Raw genomic sequence first — 22740 nt, 5'->3', positions numbered from 1 at the left:
CAAGTCTCCCACTGACGTCCAATGTGTCAGCAGAGGACTCTGTGTGTGTGTGTGTGTGTGTGTGTGTGTGTGTGTGTGTGTGTGTGTGTGTGTGTGTGTGTGTGTGTGTGTGTGTGTGTGTGGTTGCAGAGCTTATGTACAAAGAGAGCGTTAGCCTTGATGTTACAATATTGATGTTTCTTGACTGAATGGTCAAAAGAGGAAGCACTAGTTGAGTAGTAGGAAACCAACCTTTATTTAAAAAACAAAACATAAATATACCTACAGGAGTTAGCCATGAAAGAAACAAGACCCTACACTTGAAGAAATTGCATAATTCAGCTCTGCTTCCAGTCTAAAAACAATAATGAATGAGAAAGAGCCAGGATGCATCAAAAGGCTGAATAGATGATTCTTTTCTTTCTTTACAAAACTGACCTCATGCGCCAGAGAAACACCAGCAATAATCCCCTGTATGATGTTTAACCATTGTCTGAATATAACACTTCCCTCACCATGTTCAGATGAATTTGTTCAACAAATGGAAAAACGACTTAGCATGTAAATAGAAAATACTCGTTTTGAACACAGAGAATTAAGTTAGCATTCACACAAGCAGCCGCAAAGAAAGACTTAATGCTCTAATCACAGAGGACTTACTGGAAGATTCAAACTTAAACAGGCTCAAGGGTCACAAGGTTAAAAACAACTGAATACACTACGTGAAAACCAAACCTTCACGTATCAGTTAACAGTCCAGCCAATACTGCACACAAAGAACCAGTGTAACACGGGCCCTTCCTGTCAGTTATCACGCACGAACGACCATGAAGGAAGCAAGTCTGGAGAGTTTTCAGGTCTTTCCTTAAGGTGCATCCAGCCTGAAAGTGTCTGTTTCCGTCATTCAGTTCACAGGAGGGACAGAGGACGAGGAATTAAGACGAATGGCGGAGAGAACAATGGAGGATTGTACTGGTTTGGTGTTTGGATTTTACAGTGTATGTGGAAGTATGTGTTAATGTCCACACGCACAAAAATGTACTGTATACGTCCATCTGAAGGGAGGAGCAGGCTGGCTGTGTGTGTGTGTGTGTGTGTGTGTGTGTGTGTGTGTGTTTATCTCAGGAGATGGTGGAGAACTCTTTGAGCAGGACGTCCTGACTCAGTGTGTTCAGAGAGACATTCTTCCTCACATTCAGACTGATGGAGCGCACCTGGAGGCACAGACAGACAGACAGACAGACAGACAGAGCAGATGCTGTAGTTTAACGGTTTCTTACTCAGAGGCAGCTAATTTCTGTTCACTCTCAATGACAGGAAGCATTTCCTCAGCTGTTACTGCTGCACAAACACCTTGTTTATTGTAAGCAGCAGCAGCGATCACAGTCATGTTGCAGCAGCAGATATAACCACTGTCAGGTGCTCAGGGACATAAAATCTGGGTTTGCTCCTTTTAAAAAGCTTTATAATTTACAGAGCATCCTGTGAGCTGTGAGGGTGACTTGATGTGGAGTGACACTGCAGGGAAGGGTGGATTCATTTGGGGAGTCTTAGCAGACCACATTAAACCCTCAACACCCACAGTGCAGTGCTCTATCTGTCTTACCAGCTCCTTGAAGAAGGCAGCCTCTTTGGGCTGCTCCGAGTATCTCTCAAACTGGTCCAAACCATCCTGCAGTTTGAGCGTCAGCGTGTCATAGTTGGACCGAACGACCTCCAACACCTAACAGGGCGAGAGACGAGGAACGCAACATTAACACAACTCCCTGACTGCATAAAGCCGAGCGGTTAATGCACTGCACAGTGAAGACCAACTCGTCTTTAATACTTTACATTTATATTCATGAGGGATCATATGGCAGGTAGCATCACATCTGGTTCCTCCTCATTTTAAGGTCAGACGGTGAATACAATCCAGCTAACAGAGTAAAGTGAGTGTGTGTCCTGTGTGCACAGGACACACTTGCCTGAAGTAAAGCTCAGCTGAGATAAGAGGGTGAGCTGAAATCAGAGCTAATTATGCAGAGATTCTCCACACTTCCGCCCCTGCCATCCCCCCATTCAGCCGTGAAATAGCCCCTAACCAGACCTTTTCCATTATTTTATTAATGCGCCTTCGACACTCCACACAGCATGAAACATTCACAATGAACGCACGAGCCGCACTTTGTCACGCGTCTCAGAGAAGCTCTATAAGCACACACACGCCTCTCAAACGAGTTCAGCTTTCATCCAGATAAACATACAGATGTTCGGCCACGAGCTGGTCTTATTCAGTTAATGCACTCACATTTCCTCCTTCAGCCCTGACCGTACGTCTACTATACCGCTGAATCACCAGGTTAAAATTTATTAACAGAGGCTTAGCAGCAGGAAAGCATTCCTCTTCCTTTCATTTTCATCTAATAAATCTGCAGCTCTGCTCAGGGAAAAAAATGCTGTTGTTTTTATTTCAACCTCTGATGGTACACTGATGAAAAATTCATACACACATCTCTCTCTGCCTCCTCCTCCCTCACAGCTCTCCATCACCCTCTGTGGAAATGTGAAGGTAGGTTTGAATGATAACCTCAACCAATGTGTGTTTAGCTTTTTTTTTTCCTCACCGGCAGCGAACGGAGAGGACGGAAGAGATGAAAGGAGGAGGGGGGGGGACGGGGAGAAAGCTTGAGTTATGACACACTGGTTGGTTGGATGGGAAAAAATGAAAAATTGAGGAAAAGTAAATGGGGAATTCAACAGTCAAAAGACAGAAGAGATGTAACCTTTACCACCTTACACTCGACTCAGCGGAGTGACTTTCTGCATCGCTGAGCAGACATGTCTGTGTGCACGCAGTTGTCATTGTGTTTGAGAAGCGGATCTAAAAGCAGCCTCGTGTCCTGAAGTGTGTTTTCACTCTGAGACAGTGTTGTGTGTGACAGACAGACAGACAGACAGACAGACAGACAGACAGACAGACAGACAGACAGACAGACGGCAGCTCGTTTTAATGCTGTGTGTTTCTGGAGGCCATCCATCTTCTAGTGTCACTAAAGCAAATGAAGACGCTTCAGGCGGATGGAGTGCAGGTGGCTACTGTGTGTGCGTGTGTTGAGCATGTGTGTCATAAGACAGAGGGAAAGAAATGCACGGTTTCACAATTCATAAAAAAATGAAGAGAGAGAGACACACATGAAGAGCTTATCTGAAGAAATGACGGACCAAAGCTCAACACATCATCTGTTCTTCTCTACCTCCGTTCTGTCCCATGACACAGGTCTGAGTCTACAGCTGAGCGCCGCCCCTGCAGAGCTCCTCTGGTTACATTAGCGTTCATCAGTGGGACTCAAGGAGCCACAGGCTGCTTTTTTGGATGAATTTAAACAAGACTTTTGAGTCTGTTTGCTGTGAGTATGACCCTGTTCAGCCTGAGGTAAGACAGAAGTTGCCTTTTATTCACGTAAAAGCTCTCGCTGTGGTTCACTCCGCTCTCTGCTGCCCTTTTTCAAAGTGCAACCTACATTTTATGAACTCCGAGATGAGTCAAGTACATTGTCTGCTAAATGAACAAAGTCCATTTGAAGCAGACGACAGCAGGGAGATAACACTGAATGGGTGAGGGGGGTAGAGGGAAGTGAAACAAGAGGCCCCCAGCGGGACAGCTGGTTTATGATCTGCCTTAAACCCTGGACCACCAAGGCGTGCCGCGTATTTTATCATTTCAGTCATAAAAATGATTAGTGGCATGAGAGCAGACCAAAATTAACAAGAATACTGGTGTCAGCCCTTAATAAGTCCTCCACATAACAGATGTCCAGATCAAGGTTTTGTCCCCCATCTGAGTCATATAATAATGACCATCTGTCTTGATCCAGGATCTGTATTTTCCAACCTGTTATAACAACAGTAAACAAATGACAATCCACTGATAATGGGATGTTGGACAGCTGAATAAATTATCTGCATCACAGTTTTTCCATTGATGACCTCCAATAAAAATCTGCATAGAGAGGAGTGTCAGTGTGGAACCGTTGTGTCAGATGGTTTGGACAGGATGCAGACAGCCTCTCGCTGAAGCACTGTGTCAGTGTGGATATCTTCATTTAACCTGCTGCCGACTGTTTGTCTTTGCAAAATGCAGCTCCACAGTTCAATCCCAGCGCTGAGCGTGAGGATGGACAGATGAGAAAATATTTGGGGACACAGAATGAACACAGTCTATTTTAACTGCCAGTTTTAATATCTGTCAACAGCTGCGTGCTAGTTAATGTTAGCCTAAAGGGCTATAATGTTTACCACGGTCGACTTATCTCTCTCATTAACTACTGTACTGTACTGTACTGTACTGACGTCACCATCCACAGTTCAACTCCTCAAACATGTTGGAAATGACTGGGGCAGCTCCGATGAGTCTCGGAGCAGTTCAGGAGGTTTAAGACTGGATCTGTAATCCCCTCACATTACCAGATATTCTGGGCCGAACACTGGTACCCACCAAGTTCCCCGAGCAGATATCTCCTCCAACTGTGGGGACTCAGTCAGCCCAACTCCTGTAGCCTGAGCCTGGCTTAAGAGCACGTTGATTTGAGGTCCTCAGCTTTATTTTGGTTCACTCCCAGCACTCTCATCAGGTCATTTTCAGGCACAGCAGCCAAGTGAGTCAAAGAATGAGCTCTAAAACTCCATTATAGCATTTAGCAGCTAAAGAGACAGATATTACCCTCAAGAGTTGGCGGAGACCAAAAAACAGAGCTAAAAGAGAGCGAACATTTGACTTCAATACTGGAAATTTGTCAGCTGGCCAGAAACGTGACTCCAAATTAATGTTGCTTTGTATCTGCTTGATGTGTAATTAAGTAAGAGTTTGCAACCCACCCCCTTTCTCAACATGTTGTTCTGCTGCCCCCAAGAGGCCAAAAAAGGGGTCTAGAAGGTTTAAAAAAGCCGTCTAATGAGATAGAAAAATTGAAAACACCTTTAAGATGAACAGCATCAACATTTTAAATACAAAATAATAATAATAAATAGACAAAGGTACTTGATCTAATGAGAAGGATGTAAATATCACAAGCAGAATATTGTATAAAACCACCGGCAGCTCCCGGGTGCCAGAGCTAACTTCTACCTTCCCTCTTTGTTGTGAATAAATCTAGCAGATAAAAGCAGAGGTAATTGGAGAGGATAATGACCAAATCCATCACTTGCTTATCAGCTTGTAAAAAACAGGACTCTTCCGGCTGTTTTCCTATCCTCACTGATTCGACATAAATAATAAAGTCTTAAATGGAGCTCACAGCGCTTGTATCGGTGACGTTCAGCCTCCTTCCACACTGAAGCTTCTCCACTAATGATGAAGGAAGAACTCAGTGTGTCAGATGTTGTCCAGGTGCTTAATGGCTCAACTCTCCCTCTGCCTTTGTGTGTTTGTGGGACCGTTGTTGTGTGGATAAACTGAGATTATGTCTACGGTCGCAGGCACCAGAGAAACGGCAACATTTACAGTGTTTTTAATATATGCTTAAAAATCGAAATAATTGAAGTTTTCTTTTTTGGGTGATGCTTCCTTTAAAAGTACTGTGAGAGGTGAATACTGCGTATGTCTCAGTGTGTCCAGAAGTGAACATGTGTGTCACCATCTGCCCCGTACAGTGTAAAAAGCTTCATATTTGCTGTGAACAGCGTCCTCCCACCTGCCTGACCTGTGTGTAGCTGATCAGCCATGACGAGTGTGAAGCTCGGTCACGTGTGATAACGACTGCTCTTCCAGGTGTCTCATCACAAAGAGCAATGTCTGACTCATCCCACAGCGGGAACTACTTCTTGATGAATGGACGTTCTTTCAAAATAAAATGCAGCGAATCCCCTCCCCACACTTTAAAGTACTGAATGAGAGCGGAAAAGGAGGAAAAGTGTGTTTACCTGTTCTTCTGACAGTTGGGAGATGTGGTTCACTGCAGCATACGACTCAATCTTGGGGTTAAAATGGTTGATGATGGCCCTTAAACACAAACACACAAACACCTCTGAAATGAAGCAGAATGGACATTTTCATCAAAGGACCCACACTGTATCTCTCAATCTAGATGCAGACCCGAACATTACAGGCATATGTGACTGTTACGCATCTCATTCCAAAACCATGAGCATTAATCTGCTGTTCTATCAGTCTTCTTTTGGGAGGAATCCACCAGATTTTGGAACCTGCCTGCAGGGATTTTCTCCCTCAAGAGCATTAGGGAGGACAGCCATGTCCTCCCTAATGCTCTGTCAATACTCTGCCTGGACGCATCACCCATGAGTAGGATGGCTTTGAGATCACAAAGTGTCTTTTTCATACACGGTGCTTTAGGTGCGTTTTCAATTTGCTAACTTTTTTAGGCTTCAAGACAAACGTTGCATTAGAGGAAAGGATCTGAGGTCTCATTTATTACCGCTGAGTAAGCACAAAACAGTACACGAACGAGCCATCAGCCACTTCTCACACTAAAGTTGTGATCTATTAAAGCAGACAGAGCAGGAAAACTTTGACCCGTGTGTATGAACACTGGCACTGCAGATTGCACTTGTCGTGAGCCATAACTACTCCATAATCCTTTCAGTTTCAAAACATACGGGTCAACTCAAATCTTAAATCACTGGTCATTCAGTATTTCATCAGCGCTGTCTCACCTTCTCATTTCCAGCCCCGGGGGGCCGGACTGCACAGTGGCTAACTGATGAAATAATCATCATTGGTTGTGGAAATGTGCGTGTGCAGAGAGCAGGCTGAGGCTGAGGCACACGTTTTCAGGTTGACTAGAAGAGAACGTTGCCTTCAGGTGTGCATATGCACAGTTTTAGTCTGACTTCATTTTTGGCACATGTCATTTTTGAGTTTTGTGCGCTGATGCACTTTTATTATGAATAAATGAGATCCCAGATGTGTTGGACCCACAATGAACACATGAAACAAACAACAGAAGTATTTCTGCTATATTTCTAGTTCTAGTTCTACTTGTTTGAGCTTCTTCACAGTCGTTTAATGGCACCCGACCAGAGAATCAGTTTATCACAATGACAAAACTCCACATATCTGCACAACAGCAGTTGACTGAGACGCGTGATGACTGGTTAGTTGGTCTGTGGGACTCCTGACCCACTCATTTCCTTCCTCCAAAACGCACAAACGCACACAGCAGATTGTGCCCGGTCGCCACATGAAGCATGCAGGAGCCTTTGGTAACTGCGGGCTCACAAAGGAGCCAACACACACACCAAATATCAACCTGAGCATCCAAACAAGCTGATGGGTTGATTCGGCCTGTGAAGGGAGGCAGGCGCAAAACAGAGGAGGAAGTAGAATTACCACCTCGTGGTAGTATGTTGGGAGTTTTATCTACAGTATTTTTAACCATTAGTGAAGTGTTTGTTCCACTTCTAGACCCCAGATGTGTTTTAGCAAAGTATTACAGGCGTGCTGGCGCTGCAGATCCATGACATAGTACATTCACATCAACAAGTTGTACATACAAAGAAGATGTACAATGAAAACTGAGCTTTTCCAAAACTGTGGATGAAGTGGACAAAAAGTGAAATGCCAGCTTGGTGGTTTAATGAGTCCAGGGGAGAGCGGAGCTTCAGCAAAGCAATGATGTTAGCCTGCCCGGTCACGGCCACGGCCACAGGGTGTGATGCAGTAAACAGACAATCTTTTGTGGCCTCTAACTTTTACAGCACAACTGCTGCTATTATACTGCCTTTATTTGTCAGACAATGTCACGGTCAGGAAATAATGATCAGCAGTGCAGCCAAGCAGCCCAGGAATGGCACAATTTATGAGCCGCAGTCACATCCTTATTTCATACTCTGTCACTGTCTAACACCAGAAACAGTCCGTCAATGACAGTTAGATGGCTTAGTGTGGAAATAATTACTCGGTGGTGTACCATGAAGATTTCCCTGAACTGGAACTGAGGGTCCAAGCCCAAACCACAAAAAACAGCCTCAAACCAAAAACACACAAGAGACAGAGACAGAGCTCTCCATTTACTTTTGGTTATGTCTAAAATTGCAGCCAGCATGGACTATTGTTGATGTGTGTGTGTGGCAGTCTGGAAAAGACATTTGAGTGGTTACATCTTGTTTAGGAGCAAACTAATAATATGACAATATAGAAGGTGCAAAGGTTTACGGTTATTATTGTGAAAATATTTGACAAGCAAACTTCTAAGGGACGGCAATTACAGACAGGCTGTTCAGCACCAAAACACATTTCTGTTCAATTCTTCCTCGATGCCTGAGCACACCAGGGAGTTTCACATGAACATTCAGAGGCAATCTTTTCCAGCATTAGTATAGATTTAGATGAAATAAACTGCTTTATCTCTCCAATGCAGGAGGATGCAATAAGCACAGCTGTGAAATGAAATGGCTTATTTTGTACGGTCTTAGAGTCTTAGGTCTTATATCAAATAAATTATAGTGAAAGAAATGCAGAGTTTTCCATACTGATAATTCTGCTGTCATTTCCATGAGGCAAGCCAGCACATGGAGGAATGAACAGATGGGAGAAAAAACCAATGGGTGCCTTCATCTGAGTTTGTAGGTTCTTTATATCTCGCTGTCTTCGTTCATTTATTCATCTGTTCTTTCAAATATTATTCTTTCAATCTTCCTGCTTCCCACCTTCCCTTCAACCCTTGTGATTGCCCATTAAAGCAGTGGAGTCTGCCCCATCAGGAGCCCAGCTGAGTGGGCAAATCCTCGGAGAGTACCCTGCTCGTACAGGCGCCCTCGGGGGCCTCCAAGCCAGGGTGACCTCAGAGGATCATCTTCTCAGAGAAGATGGAGAAGGAAAGACAGATTACGGGGGGAAATGGAGGAAGAGAGGCCGGGTACAGCATGTGTGTGGACTGGAGCGGGGTTGGGTGAAGGAGATTAAGTCTTAAAAATTATCCAATCGAGGGGCCTCAGGGAGGAATTGGAGGAAGGAGAACAAAAGGAACAGGCTGGGGAGGGAGACCTTAAACTACACTTCCAAAGACTTAACTTCATTCACTTCATTCTGACCTTTCTCCATCACATCACGTTCTTACTTACAGTTCCCTTCACTCCAATGACTCCTTTCTCCTTCTTAGGGTACAGTACATATATGTGTGTGTGTGTGTGTGTGTGTGTGTGTGTGTGTGTGTGTGTGTGTGTGTGTGTGTGTTTTTACCGAACATTGACGAGGGCGTGTGTAACCTTGCTGGCTGCCTCCTTCCACTGGCCCGTGTTGGTTGATACTCGCAGAACTGCAAGACAGAGAATGACAAACAAAAACAGTTTAATGTGTTTTCAACCAAGTTTTGGGGCTCTAATTAACAATTTTAGGTGTCAATTAATGTGATGATTTTTGGTGCTTATGGAGTTTCTACTAACGTACCCATACAGTAGAGGTTGTCGAAGACCTGGTGCATTCGTACGATTTCATAGTAGAGCTCATCGTAGCTGTTGGAGGTGGGCAGGAATGTGTCGCCGTATGTTATGAACATGTTGAACAGGTTCACTACCTGGATAAGAAGATGCACATTAGATGATAAATGCCTTCACTCTGAAACAAAAAGGAACATCACAGGACAAACAAGAGAAGAAAAACAAACCAAAAATAGGTTTTCTAAAGGGAAATCAAATTTAAACTGCATCAGATTCTGCATACGCAGCCTCTTTGGCCTCTTCTGTCTCCTCTGGCAAACTAATAAAGAGAGTTTAGACTCGGGAGTTATCGGAGTCACACACACAGCTGGCCTACAAGCAGCACCACTGATACAGCATCTGGCAGCAGACACATCCCTGCGAAACTAATTTCCATTGTGGGTTGTGCTCCATCAAGGTCCTGTGTGCATGTTTTGTGAGTGTGTGTGTGTGTGTGTGTGTGTGTGTGTGTTTCTCACCAGTAAGGCCAAATGAAAGATGTTGTGCTTGGCCAGCAGTGTGGTCTCATTTGACAGCAGGAACTTCAGCAGGTTGATGAGAGCTGTGCAGAGGGAGACATGCACACATTAATGAAATAATCTGGAGTGCTGATGGTCGTCTACCAGCGGAGGCATGTGGCAGCACTCTGCTCTGCTCACTGTGCATCTTTATTAAAGTAGATAATGGAAACACAGGAGGGGGGGGCGGCTTTCAACACCAAATCAACTCCTGTCACAAGCTGTTATGGAGAAAAACAAAACCAAGTGTAACCCCCCCACACAAGAACCCCCCCACACACACAAAAAAAAAAAAGTTTTTAACACATCCATTGCTTTAATTTGGCTCATTTTTTTCTCTCCAGTCTTATTTCATGGTATGCTACCATCACCACCAGGAGGACAGGGTCGGTGTCATTCAGGGAATTAAGCTGGTTATCGGTCTGATTAGAGGAATTTGTATTCTAATGACACACAGCGCGATGGGGCCATTACAAGCTGAAATGCGATCCTATTGTGTGTTGACCAGGCTGAAAACAAGGCCACCAGGATGCATTGTGCTTTCTTTAGAGACTCATTATCCAATCTCAATGATGCAATACATTTCCAAAACAACAGGCCCAGTGACTTTAGAGGGAAATTAGCTTTGTTTTCGAGAAGCGGTACCCATTTACTCCACTCTTAGAAGTAAATGCCAGCAAAAACAAAACCTGAGTTAAAATTATGCGTATTTGAAAAATAAGTAGAAACACGTCCTCAGACACATCAAACTTCCAGAACAGTTTAACAAGTTTGTAAGGACCACATAAATCAGTAGACACTGTAAAAAAGGCAACATTATCCCTAACTTTAATTTTCTTGTTTGGTGTAAAAGGTAGAGCAGCAACTTCCATACAGAGTATGTCCTGAAGTAAGGTGTGTGAGCTGTGCTTTGAATTAAAAAGAGTTGTGAAGTGTGAGGAGCTATTTCAGGCGTTCCCGAAGTAAATGTCCCATTCTTTGTTCTCAGGCAGTGTTGTGTAACTCACACTTTAGAAAATATTTGGTTATTTGATAGAAAGTCAAAGCCACAAGCCTGCCGACATAAAAACATTTACATTTTGGGCCACCTGTGGATGGATTCACCAACGATGGAGCCATCTTTTGTTCACATATTCAACGACTAAGTGTTTTGATTTTGATGGCGCTCTGATTCATGATTGGCTCCTTCTCCACACCAACGGCAGCCGAGGATCACAGGCATTGTAGTGTTTAGAGTTGTCTGCCGTTCCCAACGAGATTTCTCAGAAAGACAAGTTGAAATAACGAAAACTTGTGTGACTATCAGTAAATAATGTTATATTTTGCTCCTTCACTTTCTTTGCTCTCTCATGACCGCTTCCTCTCTCTCTCTCAATGACTCTCTAGCTCACTCCACCACTGCTGCTCCTTGTTTCTCAGTCTCTCTCTCTCTGATACTTTCTTGTTCTTTGAATGAAGCGATACACAAGTTGTAGCTTCCGCAGTGTCTCCGTTTGCCCAATCCTGCACCTTTGGAAAGTACTGCAACTATCACACAGGAAGTCTGTGGTTCCTACAGGTTCAGCTTTTGAGTTCCTCAAAAGGTTCTTGGTTCCCTGGGCTAAGTTCCTGCTAATCTCATCATTCTGATAGAAATGAAACAAAGAGAAGGGTTGGTATCTTTACCTGACCACAGCTCTCTCCATGTGTAGTGTAACCTGATTCTGCACTTCTTCTGGTAACACAGGAGTTTGTGGATGATCTGCACACAGCGCCTGCACAGCAAATGAACACATAACACTGTGGTGACGGAGCTGGTTGGTAGATGAGACCAGAGGAATGTGCATGTGTGGTGTGCACGTGTTCTCACAAGTATAAATCCATGGGGAAATCCTTCATCATATGAGTAACAATAAACTCCACCATCAGATCTAGACAAAGGGATTCAGACAAAGAGAGAGAAAAAATAACGGTTAAACCTCAAATATCACTGGACGCAACGACGCAACATGAAGGGAACAAAAATGTAACAAGCAAAAACAAACAAAGCTACCCAGGAAATTAAACGTGCCAGTAAATGTGCTGGGAAATGTCAATAAATATGATCTAAAATATAAATCAATGACATCTGCACAAACAATTCCTAAAATATTTCTAGAGTTTGTTAAGAATGAATCAATTAACTTCTCTTTACTGTGTCATGCTTTTAACTTGAGGATGCATGGGGCCTACAGGACGCCACGAATTCATACAAGGCAGTACAGCGAGATAAGCATTGCCATGAGAAATTATAGATCAGAGGTTACAGCTAACTAACCGGCCTTCAAAAATATCAAACGTCAGAGTCTCTGCTCCTTTGAGTCCACAGTTTACAGTTCTAAATGTTCCTCATACCTAGAACAGCACACACCAGCGGCCGTGAAGGGATGTTCTTGTCCACGGCTTTTTTTCTGTGCCTCATGGGCTGAAAAATACATGAAAAATGGAAACAAGTCAGTATGTAAATATATATAGAAATTAGTGCTGTCAATCGATTAAAATATTTAATCATGATTAGTCTCATGAAAGTCATAGTTAACTCACGATTAATCGCAAATTAATCGCACAGTTTTATCTATTCTAAATGTCCCATTAATTATCATTTTAATACTGTTATCAACATGGAAAAGTGGATAGGCTTGCTTTGTGCAAATGTTTTTTTTATTGAAAACAATGTGTAGTGTTATATTTCACACTAACATTCTCACTTTGAGCAGTCATTCACATTTGAATCAATCAAGCTCACACAACACTGTCAATAAACAGATAAAACAGAAAAAAATAAATGCTTGGTTACAAAAAAGCCCCTTCAACAACCCTTTCTAAGGGATCAAAACAGGGTGATACAAGATAAAGTTACAAAGGTCACAACATTGTAAACTAGGACTCAGCCTATAGTGCAGTTAAACCATGGCTTAAACTTTCCTTTCTGAAGTTTCCTCTGAACATACAAGCAGTCAGACTGTGAAGCTCTTCTGTTTATTCACCAGAGGCTTATCAACGCCGCCTCTTATTTCTCTCCAGAAAGAATGAACATTACTTGGCTATGGCTGCAGTAAGCTTGTTCTTAGTTACGGTATCCATATGCCTCTGTCCAAAGCCATCCATTGTCGCCTGGTTTTGACACGGAGGCGGTGGAGAAATTGCATTCGGCGTGTGTTTGGCCATCAGGTGGTATTTCAGACTGGATGTGCTACGGTGATAATTCAGTTCACACCAACAATACACACAGATAACTTTGGTCTTGTCAGTCGACCCATCTGGCAACTTTTTGAAACTAAGCTTTCAGAATCTTGTTCACATCCATTTCGGCGTTTCGCGCTTGACATCCACACAAACCGGTAGCCTACTTTTTTTTTTTTACAGCTAGCGAGCCTATTATTTTGTTTCCGGTTTACAATCAGATCCTGTAGTTTTTGTAACGTTCCTAGCAGTGGCCACAGCTTATAAAAAACTACAAGTTCACTAGGTCACAAAGAGCGTTAATCGCGCGCTAAAAAAAATGACGCTGTTAAAATTGATTTGCGTTAACGCGTTAATAACGCGATATTTTTGACAGCACTACTATAAATACTTTGTACTGCACGTGATGAAAAAGGCCAAGTGTATCAGCATATAACCTGTATTGGCTGATATCAGTTTTGATAAGCAATATTGTAGAATACAATATTTCAAATGTCAAATTGAGCAAACATGATAAAGCACCACGGTCTTCACCATGGAACGTGTTTACATGCACTTAAGTAGCCATGTTACAGTCCGTCTCCTCCAGACCTGCACCTGCTTTTCTCCTGGAAACTGTTGATTTCTCTCCATGTTGACATTTTTATCTTGTTTCTGCTCACTTTCACTCATCAACCAGGAACTCACCATTCTGTGGAGGTTGACTCTGAAGTTCATGTTGTCATCGTGAAGAAAGGCATCAGCGTACTGGTCCTATCACACACACACATGCACACACACACACACACACACGCTGGTGAAGTCAGAATAAAGACGATCTGTGGAGAAACGCTGCAGCAGTGTGGCTGCTTCCTACCTCAGCAATGCATGTGAGGATGATTAGGCACAGTCTGGCACTGTTGAGGCGATGCTCGTCTGGAAACACACAAATATGAGACTCTTAGCAAGTAGAAAGAAATCTGAGAGCTTTTCTCTGTTTTTTAGGAGAATAAAGCCTAAAACAAAAGACTGTTATAAAGTGCGATAACAACTGTGGGATTGAAGAGAACAGCTTTTATTTGCCACCACTGTCTAAGACAACTACGTGAGGACACTTAAGGACAAGAAAAAGTGACAGAATGAAGAATTACAGGAAGGTAGTGTGACAGAGACTAAGAGGAAGAGGGCATGAAGGTTTCTCTTTACCTTTCGTATCCTGCATTACAATGGAGGCATACTTGAGGAAGGTGATGAGAAGGTTGCTGGTCTGCAGGTTGGGATCCAGAGGCAGCTCTGGGTTGTTCATCACTACACAGCAGATAAAACAAATAAAACATCAATCACACATAATCATCATCATCATAACTGCAGTTACAATCGAATCAATTTTTCTAATTATTATGGAGAAGGAGGACATACGTGAAGTAAACAGAAAGACGGATTATAATTGTGTTCAGTCAAACTCATAGAACTGTGCAGTCTGTTGCCAATCAGCTATTCCAGCCTAAGCCCAAACCCTAACCCTATTACAGAAAGTAATGTCCCATTATCGTAGCTACTGCAGCTTGCTGTGTTCTCTAGACACGCATCTTCATCCCTTTAAAAATCTCTGCTTGCTGAAACATACAGCTTGTTTCATGGATAAATGATGAGCTGGTCATTTCTATCCCTCCCTCTCTCCCCCCGACCATTTGTTTCCTTCTTCCTCAGATCACGGCAGGTTCAAAGAAAGATTTTACACTGTCAAAAAACATAACGTCACAGGTGGCTTTACTGTGGAAGGAAAGAGCTCATTTCTGGCATGTGACTGCAAGCATGTGTGTGCAATCATTTCTGATTTGAGTGGACAGTCCTCTAAGTGCTGAAGCTCCCATGACATGGCATAATGCACGTTGCATATGAAACTTTCATCTGTATTTGAAGCCGGAGGTTAATATTTTATACAGACAATGACTCTTCGGTTTGAAGCAGCAGGGAAAGATCTGGACTGAGAGAAAACGATGCACCTTTTAACAGTTACAGTGTGTGTGCACGCCAAATGACCTGATTTGATGCTAGCTGCAACATTTACCTTCCATGAAACCTCTAGTGGCAGCCAGTTGAAAGAGATAATAAGTACCTGGGATGGTACAATAATCTGCTTATTAAATTAGAAATGCTATTTATTACATCCAAGCATTGCTCTTCCATCAGACAACCTTTAAAATCTATTGAATATTTGGAAAGGCTCTGTACTCACATAAGCAAAAACACTGTTAGGATTAAAGTGAGGCACAGAAGCAGCGATCCTTGATGCCACAAATCCTTCTATTCCAATTTCTGACCTTCAGGTGTTTTGACAGGATCAGTATTTCCAGCTCAGTTCAGTGCAGTTTCAAAGGTAAGGCTGTGGTATAAAGCATATGTAAACACACAGAGCTGACAAGACAAGGTTAAAGCTGTCCTCTCCGGTAAGCTCTGCTGTCCTTTGAGGTGAAAAATACTATGACTGAAAACTGAAGGCAGTATTTGAAGTTAGAAGATGTAGTTTCTATGACAACTACCAGATGATGCCTCCAAAAATAAAATACAAATCAAATAAAAAGACTATTTAATGAACTGGGAAATCCTTGTTTCTTTCTAAAAAACTTGCTCTCCGCGGTGAGAAGAAAACCCTGACACAGTCTTGAACACTTCCCTTCAGAAACCAGTGGGTGACGTCACAGACATCTGTCAATGTCTCCCTCAACAAAGAAATGAAAAGGTTGACTTACTGTCTAGGGAGGGTGGTGTTGTGCCAAGTGGTGTCGGTGTAGTTGGAGTAGGGGTGGTAGGTGTGGTTGCGATGTCAATCTCAGGGTGGCTCTATTGACAGACAGAAGACGTGTGTGAACTGTCATTAACAGAGAAGTGATGTGCCGCCACAGCACAGAGAGGGCAGGAGGTTTACATGAGGACTGAGAGAGGAGGACAGGCTGCCTTTGATTAGAGACTGGGGGAGTGTTTACCTCTGGTGGAGCAAAACATTTCCACAAAATGGTACATTAATCAATGCTGCTAATTTATCTTGAGATTTCTAACTAATCACAGCATTGCAAAAAGCAGCAGAGTGGCTCAATGGCCTCAGAGCAGAAGCTGGTCCGGAGGCACTGTTCAGCGGCTGCCATCCTAATCGCATTTGACCCCATCTTCACTCTGCAGTTAGTGAGGCCGAATGGCTCAAACCCTGAATCTGAATGTCCCCACAGAGACTCGTAAAGCAGAAAAAGCTGAATATTGGTGGTTCTCACATTGAGTGCACCTTTAAAGAAATATGTACTACAGCAGCACAACATCACTATATGTCAACAGATCAAACAAGGCATCAAACACTCAGAAGAGACACAATGTCCATCTCCTCCTCTATTCTACAACTGCACCGATAGGCTGATTAATCAATTATTAATTGATTAGATATAAAAAAAATATATTTTTGACCTTTTGAAGACTAAACGATCAATTGAGAAAATAAACTGCAGATTAACGGCTAGTGAAAATACTCGTTAGTTGTAGCTCTAATCGACTTTAACCACCGTCTTGTAGTTTTGCTCGTCATTATTAGATGTCAGATCACATCACAGATGCCATAACTGACAGACTACTAGAGAGCAAAAGAACAAAAAATCTTTTATCAGTGTTTCACAGCAACATGGCAAGCGAGGAAGAAGAAACAAAGACTGAGGATTTTAAGAACAAAAAAAAAAACTTCAACAAATATTTGGTTATCCCTGACTTGCCATAAAAATGTAATTGTTCACAGTGTATTGTAACTGATGAATGTGAAGTTCAAACTATGAACTAATCTGCCAGAGCTCTTATTTTGGAACACCCACAAATCTCCTCTGAGCAAAAAATACTCTTTCCACTCGATAAACCTTCTTTTGGGTGAACATGCACCTTTAGGGGCTTTTGCACAATCAATATGTGTAAGAGGAAAATTAGCTCCAATTGGACGCTTAACATCCAAAAACCAAGAACCAAAGTCCCGTTTCTTACCTGTGCTAATACAGTGATGAAGTTGCGGTTAAGGTGCACAGCCTCATAGAGCGCCAGCAGAATGGCCTCATTTGTCCTTGAGAGGAAAGAAATTAGTAGTCAGAGTCAGCTCATTCATTCATCAAGCAAATCTTCACATAACATTAGACGCAAAAAGCTTTCGACTTTGCTCCAGTCAAGCACAAGAAACAAGTGGAGGGGCAGCGCGGTGTTTAAGGTTTATTAGCAACGGCTTCAGGCATCAGCACGTGGCTTTTTTTTCATTTTCTCTATCATTAACCACTGGACAATGTGTGGCACTACTAATACATCATTTTCCAAATATCTTCACACTCAATTTTAACATTGATAAACAAGCTGGCATTAAAAGATGTCAAACAACAGTAAACACTGTTCACAAATACAAATAACTGGCTGCATTGTTATAATCATCATCCCCAGTGCTTTCGTTTTTTTTCAGTTTACTCTACAATACGATGACAGCAAACATGTTCATTGGGACTTTTCACACATTGACAGAACAGAGCACAAGCAAAAACACGGCAGTGGTAATGAAGTGGAGAGCAATGCAATTAAAACTGACTGATGGGTAAGAACTTAAATCACTTTGCGCTTACTGTACAGAGAGTTTCTCATCAGCATCTGCGATAAACATGCTGCCCACCTGTGCACAGGAGAAGGATCAAGCTATCAGTGTTGACAAAAGCAGTCATAGAGCTGCAGCTGAAACTCTTTTGAAAAGCAAATGTATCCTCATGGAAGAACCAGCAATCAATTTAAAATATAACTACTGCAAAAATATGAAGTGAGAATAAGATCGTACCATACTAGTGAAGGTGGAGAAGAACCCACCCTGGTTCTCCTCCTCTTTGTCTTTGTACTGCCTGAAAGGAAAAAGACAAGAGAAAAGAAAAGATGGACAGGAAGTGGGATGTGAGGGAAAAAAGTGGAGCAAATGACAAATGAATTGGTTCCATGAAGGGCCACACAAAGACGGAGGCAGAGATAGAGTGTATGTTTTCACTCCAGCACAGCACTTGTAACCTAACACACATTTATCTAACATCTCATTCTACTCCCGTCAATTTATTATCTAAGGGCCATTCAGTTTATACACAAAAACAATGAACTGTATGGAGCCTCCATCCATCACTTTGATGTGTCTGTCTATGCACGCAGACAGACGAGATCTCCTGCACAAACACCATTTTAATTTCCAAACCTTGCCTCATCCAGCAGAAAAAAAGAAAAAGCTATTACCGACTGCCAAGGAAAACTGTCAGATATAAATAACTACAACTACTGTATAAAGGCCCTGCTTTTCAGGAGAATAGAAATAGAATATCTAAGGCAGACATCAAAGTAAACTGATGACGCCAGTGGCCTCAGCGCACCACGCAGCGCATCATGAAAAGCATGTTTTTGACACTTGGACATTTTTGGATCTCACCTGTTATATTCTGTCAGAGCTTGGTGGACAACCACACCCATTCCCTGGGAAAGAAAACATCCAATGAAACCTTTGATATTCTGCCTGATGTGAGGGCCATTTATATTTATTACTCTGCAGTGAAGAAGGTACACAGACAGCTCGTGACAACATACTTACATCTAGTGTTGGTTCATCATCCACAATGGAGAGCTTCACAATGTATGGATTCACAGACTAATAAACAGAAAACCAGTGCAATCAGAACGGTTTAATATTTGACACAAATATATATCAGTACTTAATTGATCCTGACGGGACGTCTCCTCTGATTTTTGCCTACAATACACACACTCCCAACAGAGTACAGATCAGAGTCTGATCACACATACTCTATGTGATGTGAGACCAGTCCATCTCTATTAGCTGGATTTTAAGCAGTATTTTTCATGCTGCAGCCACACTTAAAATAAAAAATGTCTTTTTGAAATTTTGGAATACACATTTTACCAGAGTACATGCAAACACAGCTCCTGGTGTCAATGCACACTTTGTTTGGGTATGAGAGTACATCCAAAACCTCACCCCCCCCATCCTTTCATCCCCTCTCTTACTGCCACTGCAGGAAGTAACTGGACAGGGAAGTGAATTGGAAGTCATTTCATTTGCTTCTCTGTCATCAAAATGTAGGAGGGTCTCTTTGATACTTGATGTAGGTATCTAATGTTTTTTTGTACATCTGGCGCAAAATAGAAATGTTGTGTTTAGCTTTCAGCAGCATAAATATCTGGCTCACACACTGTGGGAAAGGATTTACTCCACAGTTTCTGTGCCCCCCTGCTGCTCAAAAGGCTTTTCTATCGACAAAACAAGTACAGGCCCATGTGAGTATATGTACACACCTCGTATTTCCTGTAGTTGACCAGCAGGGCCAGGAGGACCACTGCATCATAACCATGCTGCCCTCTACTGGACACATCTGACAGAATCTGAGGAGGGGAGAGAGGGAGAACAGAGATGATGAAGTGGAAAGAAATAAAATAACATGAAAATCCCAGAACTAGAGCAGACATAGCCTTCAACTAATCACTTACCTGTAGAATGGCTTCAAAGATGCTGTTGATCATCACATATTCCAGGATGGTGTTCTGACTGATATTGTCTGTCACCTGTAAACACATTATTTCCACAGGTTTGTGATAATATAAGATAAAATGAAACTTAATTAATCCTACACAGGGGAAACTGCATTGTCACAGACAGCAAGGAATAAATGAGAGACAATAATAACAATAAAAAAAGATACAGAATAAAAATCAACTATATATATGCGCATGATATACAAGATTATGAGAATACTATTGCCATATTGAATTGCACATGAGTCAGATATGGATAATAAACACAGTGTTTGTTTGTGTGATGTTTCTAACAAGCATCTCTCAAAGTCTACTGCTGAAACGATCTGTCTCACCGTCACTAAACACAGCAGCAGTTTGAGGCAAAGACTCTTCAGACTCTCTGAGCCATCTCCACAAAGAAGGGTGTCCAGTCTCTCCATCAGGTCCTGCAGGAGACACAGACATGAATGAACATGAATTTCACCCCTCTCATCCCCTCTCAAAGTATTCTCCGCACACCTTCATCCTTTGCTCGGCCTTGTCAAACCCCATGAGCATGTTGATGATGTCAAAGCCAGACGCAGACTTGTTCTTCTGGTGAACCCCCCGGAAAAGTGCACAGAGAGTCTGGGGGACAGAGGCATGAGAAGAGCACAGGCATTGCTTAAAGAGTGAATCCTGTGAAATGTTCCACATAAACACAGAAGTACATTCCAGTTCTTGGAGCTATAGCAGGGACACAAAACCGAGCCCGTGACTCGCTGACGCGCTACAACTCATCTATGAAAATCTAGGTGATCTTCCTGAGCTTTAATTACCTGAAGGGCATTGACCACTTTGATCTGGTGCTCCTCTCCCAGAGCCTGAACGCAATGGTGGAATAAAGAGTTGATGTTGTCCTGGATACGCTGAACCTCCTCCCCATCGACACTCTCCAACTTGGACTCCAGGTACTCTAGGTTCACCTAAAACATGGTGGAAGGACAGAGGTTGTCAAAACTGCACCATCTACGCGGGACAACTTTCACAGTCCTATACTGTGAGCTAATCTGTGCAGCATTTGTTTGGACTGTATCTGATTTATGGCTGTCACTACTTCCTGTAAGTGAGGTTCAACAGGTGTTTTTCTAGGCAGGACCCACCTAATAAGGATTTCTGGAAACTCTACATACATATGAAAATGTCTTATTTCTCCGATGTACTGCAAACTGTGGACATTTTCTTCACTAATTCAATATTCAGGCCTGATACTGTCCATATGTCTCATTAGCTTTCCCGCTACCTTTGCTTTACATACCAAAACAATACAGTGAGTGTTTTCTAATATGCAGAACACATCTCTAGTGAACATGCTGTTGGTCAAGAATTCTGCTCTTTCACTTTACCTTCATAAGAAAAAGCTCATCCCAGAAGCGAGGGTTGTTTTTGGCTGGGTCCTCTTTCTAAATCACAGAAAAAGACGGGACTTAATTCACACCAGAGCACTGTTTCATTTCTCGTTACCCTGCGTCACTGACATGCCCCCATTGTGATACTCACTGCAAAAATCTCATCATACATCAGCACCACTTTCTCTTTCAAGGGTTTCTTAGAGGACGACGTCCTCCTCAGCAGCCCTGCCTTCTTCTCCACCTGAGACATGACTAAGTCTGAGGAAAGAGACAGAGTCACTTAGGTAAGGGTGCACACAAATGATGTAAAGATAAAAAAGGCGTTAATCCTCAAGATTTCTTCTATTCTATGGATTCGTTAAAGCATAAGGTGAACGATATTCTACATTATGTTATACTCAACAAATCCCCTGGAAAAAAAAAAAAATGAAAGAAATAATTGTTAGTGAGTCCCTCAGTACTTTCTGACTTCTCCAACATGTCTGCGGCTCTCTGGCCCAGTTTCATCATAGTGTGTTTGACTGGGAGTGTTTTCAGCCATAGATTTGGTGCAGTGACTTCTACACAGCATGAAGACGTGAATGTGGAGTTGACTCAAAATAAACTACAGTGGCCCTGTTCATCATTATAGAGAAATATGTCAGCCAGTGCAACAATGTGGCTCATTAAGCGTTTTTAATAGCTTTTGGACAACCATACTGGACTATGGCACAGAGGAATAATGAGGCTTTGGCTACACAGGCGACGCTTGTTGGTAGAATAAATTCAATGATGCTGCGTTCACTGACTACTGAACACATAACTTATGGCCACCACACCTGTCCCACCTTAAGACTGCTTTCGTAGCAAACAGACACGCCTGTCATTACTCCCTTTACTGCATGACATAATTGGCCAGGTCACCAGGAACTGTCACCTGCTAGAGGACATAATTATCTCTGTTTTACTACTGTTTCTTTACTGTTTTATTCTATTCTAGTAACTTCCATACTTCCACTGTTTATAATCGGCTGGTCAAGTGAGAGATTTCAGTCAAAGTGACATAACTTGAACACCGCTCACTCTTGCACGTAAACGTTTAGGTTAACAAAATGTTGGAACAATTAGCGTCGTCCAAGCACATGAACGAAAGCAGTATTAGTGTGGCTAAGTCATAATCAGGTGACATTTGCTTAAATTGATGGCACATGATGTTAACAGCTAACGTTAGCTAGCCTAAGTGTAAGTTGGGATGGGCTGCTAGTCAATTAGCTGCCATTAGCTAACTGACTCATCGTTAGCTAACTGGCTTCAACTTACTAATTAACAACTAAAAACGACGTGGTCACGTTGACAAGCAGGTATTGTTGTCCAGTCGACACTCGATGACCAGCTACTTTATTAGCAATTAGGTAACCGAACATAAATCTACTAAAATTTAACGCTAAAGCTAACGCTACCTAGCTAATACCTGTCAGACAAGAATTGTAACACCGATTTAGCGAAAGCGATTTAAGAGTGCAATTACTCATAATATTACGGTATTACATTATTTAGGCGGGTACAGCTTAACTATGAGTGTAGTTTGTTCTTACCTCAATTAAAGTCAAATCTATGTCTTAAATGTGGTTCATGAATCCTTGTGACTACACTAGCTTCTGCTAGCATACTGCTATCAATAGCCTCCTGCTGGTCCTCAGGGTCTTAGCACCCCT

At 42.4% G+C, this 22740-nt stretch overlaps 1 protein-coding gene across 1 annotated transcript; it reads right to left on the bottom strand.

The window, feature by feature from the left end:
* Positions 1–211: 211 nt before the first annotated feature.
* On the bottom strand, positions 212–22723 carry armh3 (armadillo like helical domain containing 3). Its single transcript, XM_070986249.1, has 26 exons — positions 22621–22723; positions 21195–21304; positions 21041–21097; positions 20474–20620; positions 20175–20282; positions 20009–20101; positions 19629–19703; positions 19437–19523; positions 18715–18771; positions 18556–18599; positions 17929–17989; positions 17723–17769; positions 17106–17181; positions 15845–15935; positions 14298–14399; positions 13969–14027; positions 13800–13865; positions 12285–12354; positions 11761–11821; positions 11577–11665; positions 9873–9955; positions 9365–9491; positions 9158–9233; positions 5881–5959; positions 1586–1702; positions 212–1193 (listed from the first exon to the last, which is right to left on the bottom strand). The coding sequence occupies exons 2-26, from the start codon at positions 21294–21296 to the stop codon at positions 1101–1103; spliced, it is 2067 nt and encodes a 688-aa protein (XP_070842350.1). The 5' UTR covers positions 21297–21304; positions 22621–22723; the 3' UTR covers positions 212–1100.
* Positions 22724–22740: the final 17 nt, after the last annotated feature.

This window comes from Chaetodon trifascialis, chromosome 2 (genome assembly GCF_039877785.1).
Source record: "Chaetodon trifascialis isolate fChaTrf1 chromosome 2, fChaTrf1.hap1, whole genome shotgun sequence".
Lineage (NCBI taxonomy): Eukaryota > Metazoa > Chordata > Actinopteri > Chaetodontiformes > Chaetodontidae > Chaetodon > Chaetodon trifascialis.
The sequence above is the reverse complement of the archived record's forward strand: the minus strand, read 5'-3'. Positions and strand labels throughout refer to the sequence as shown.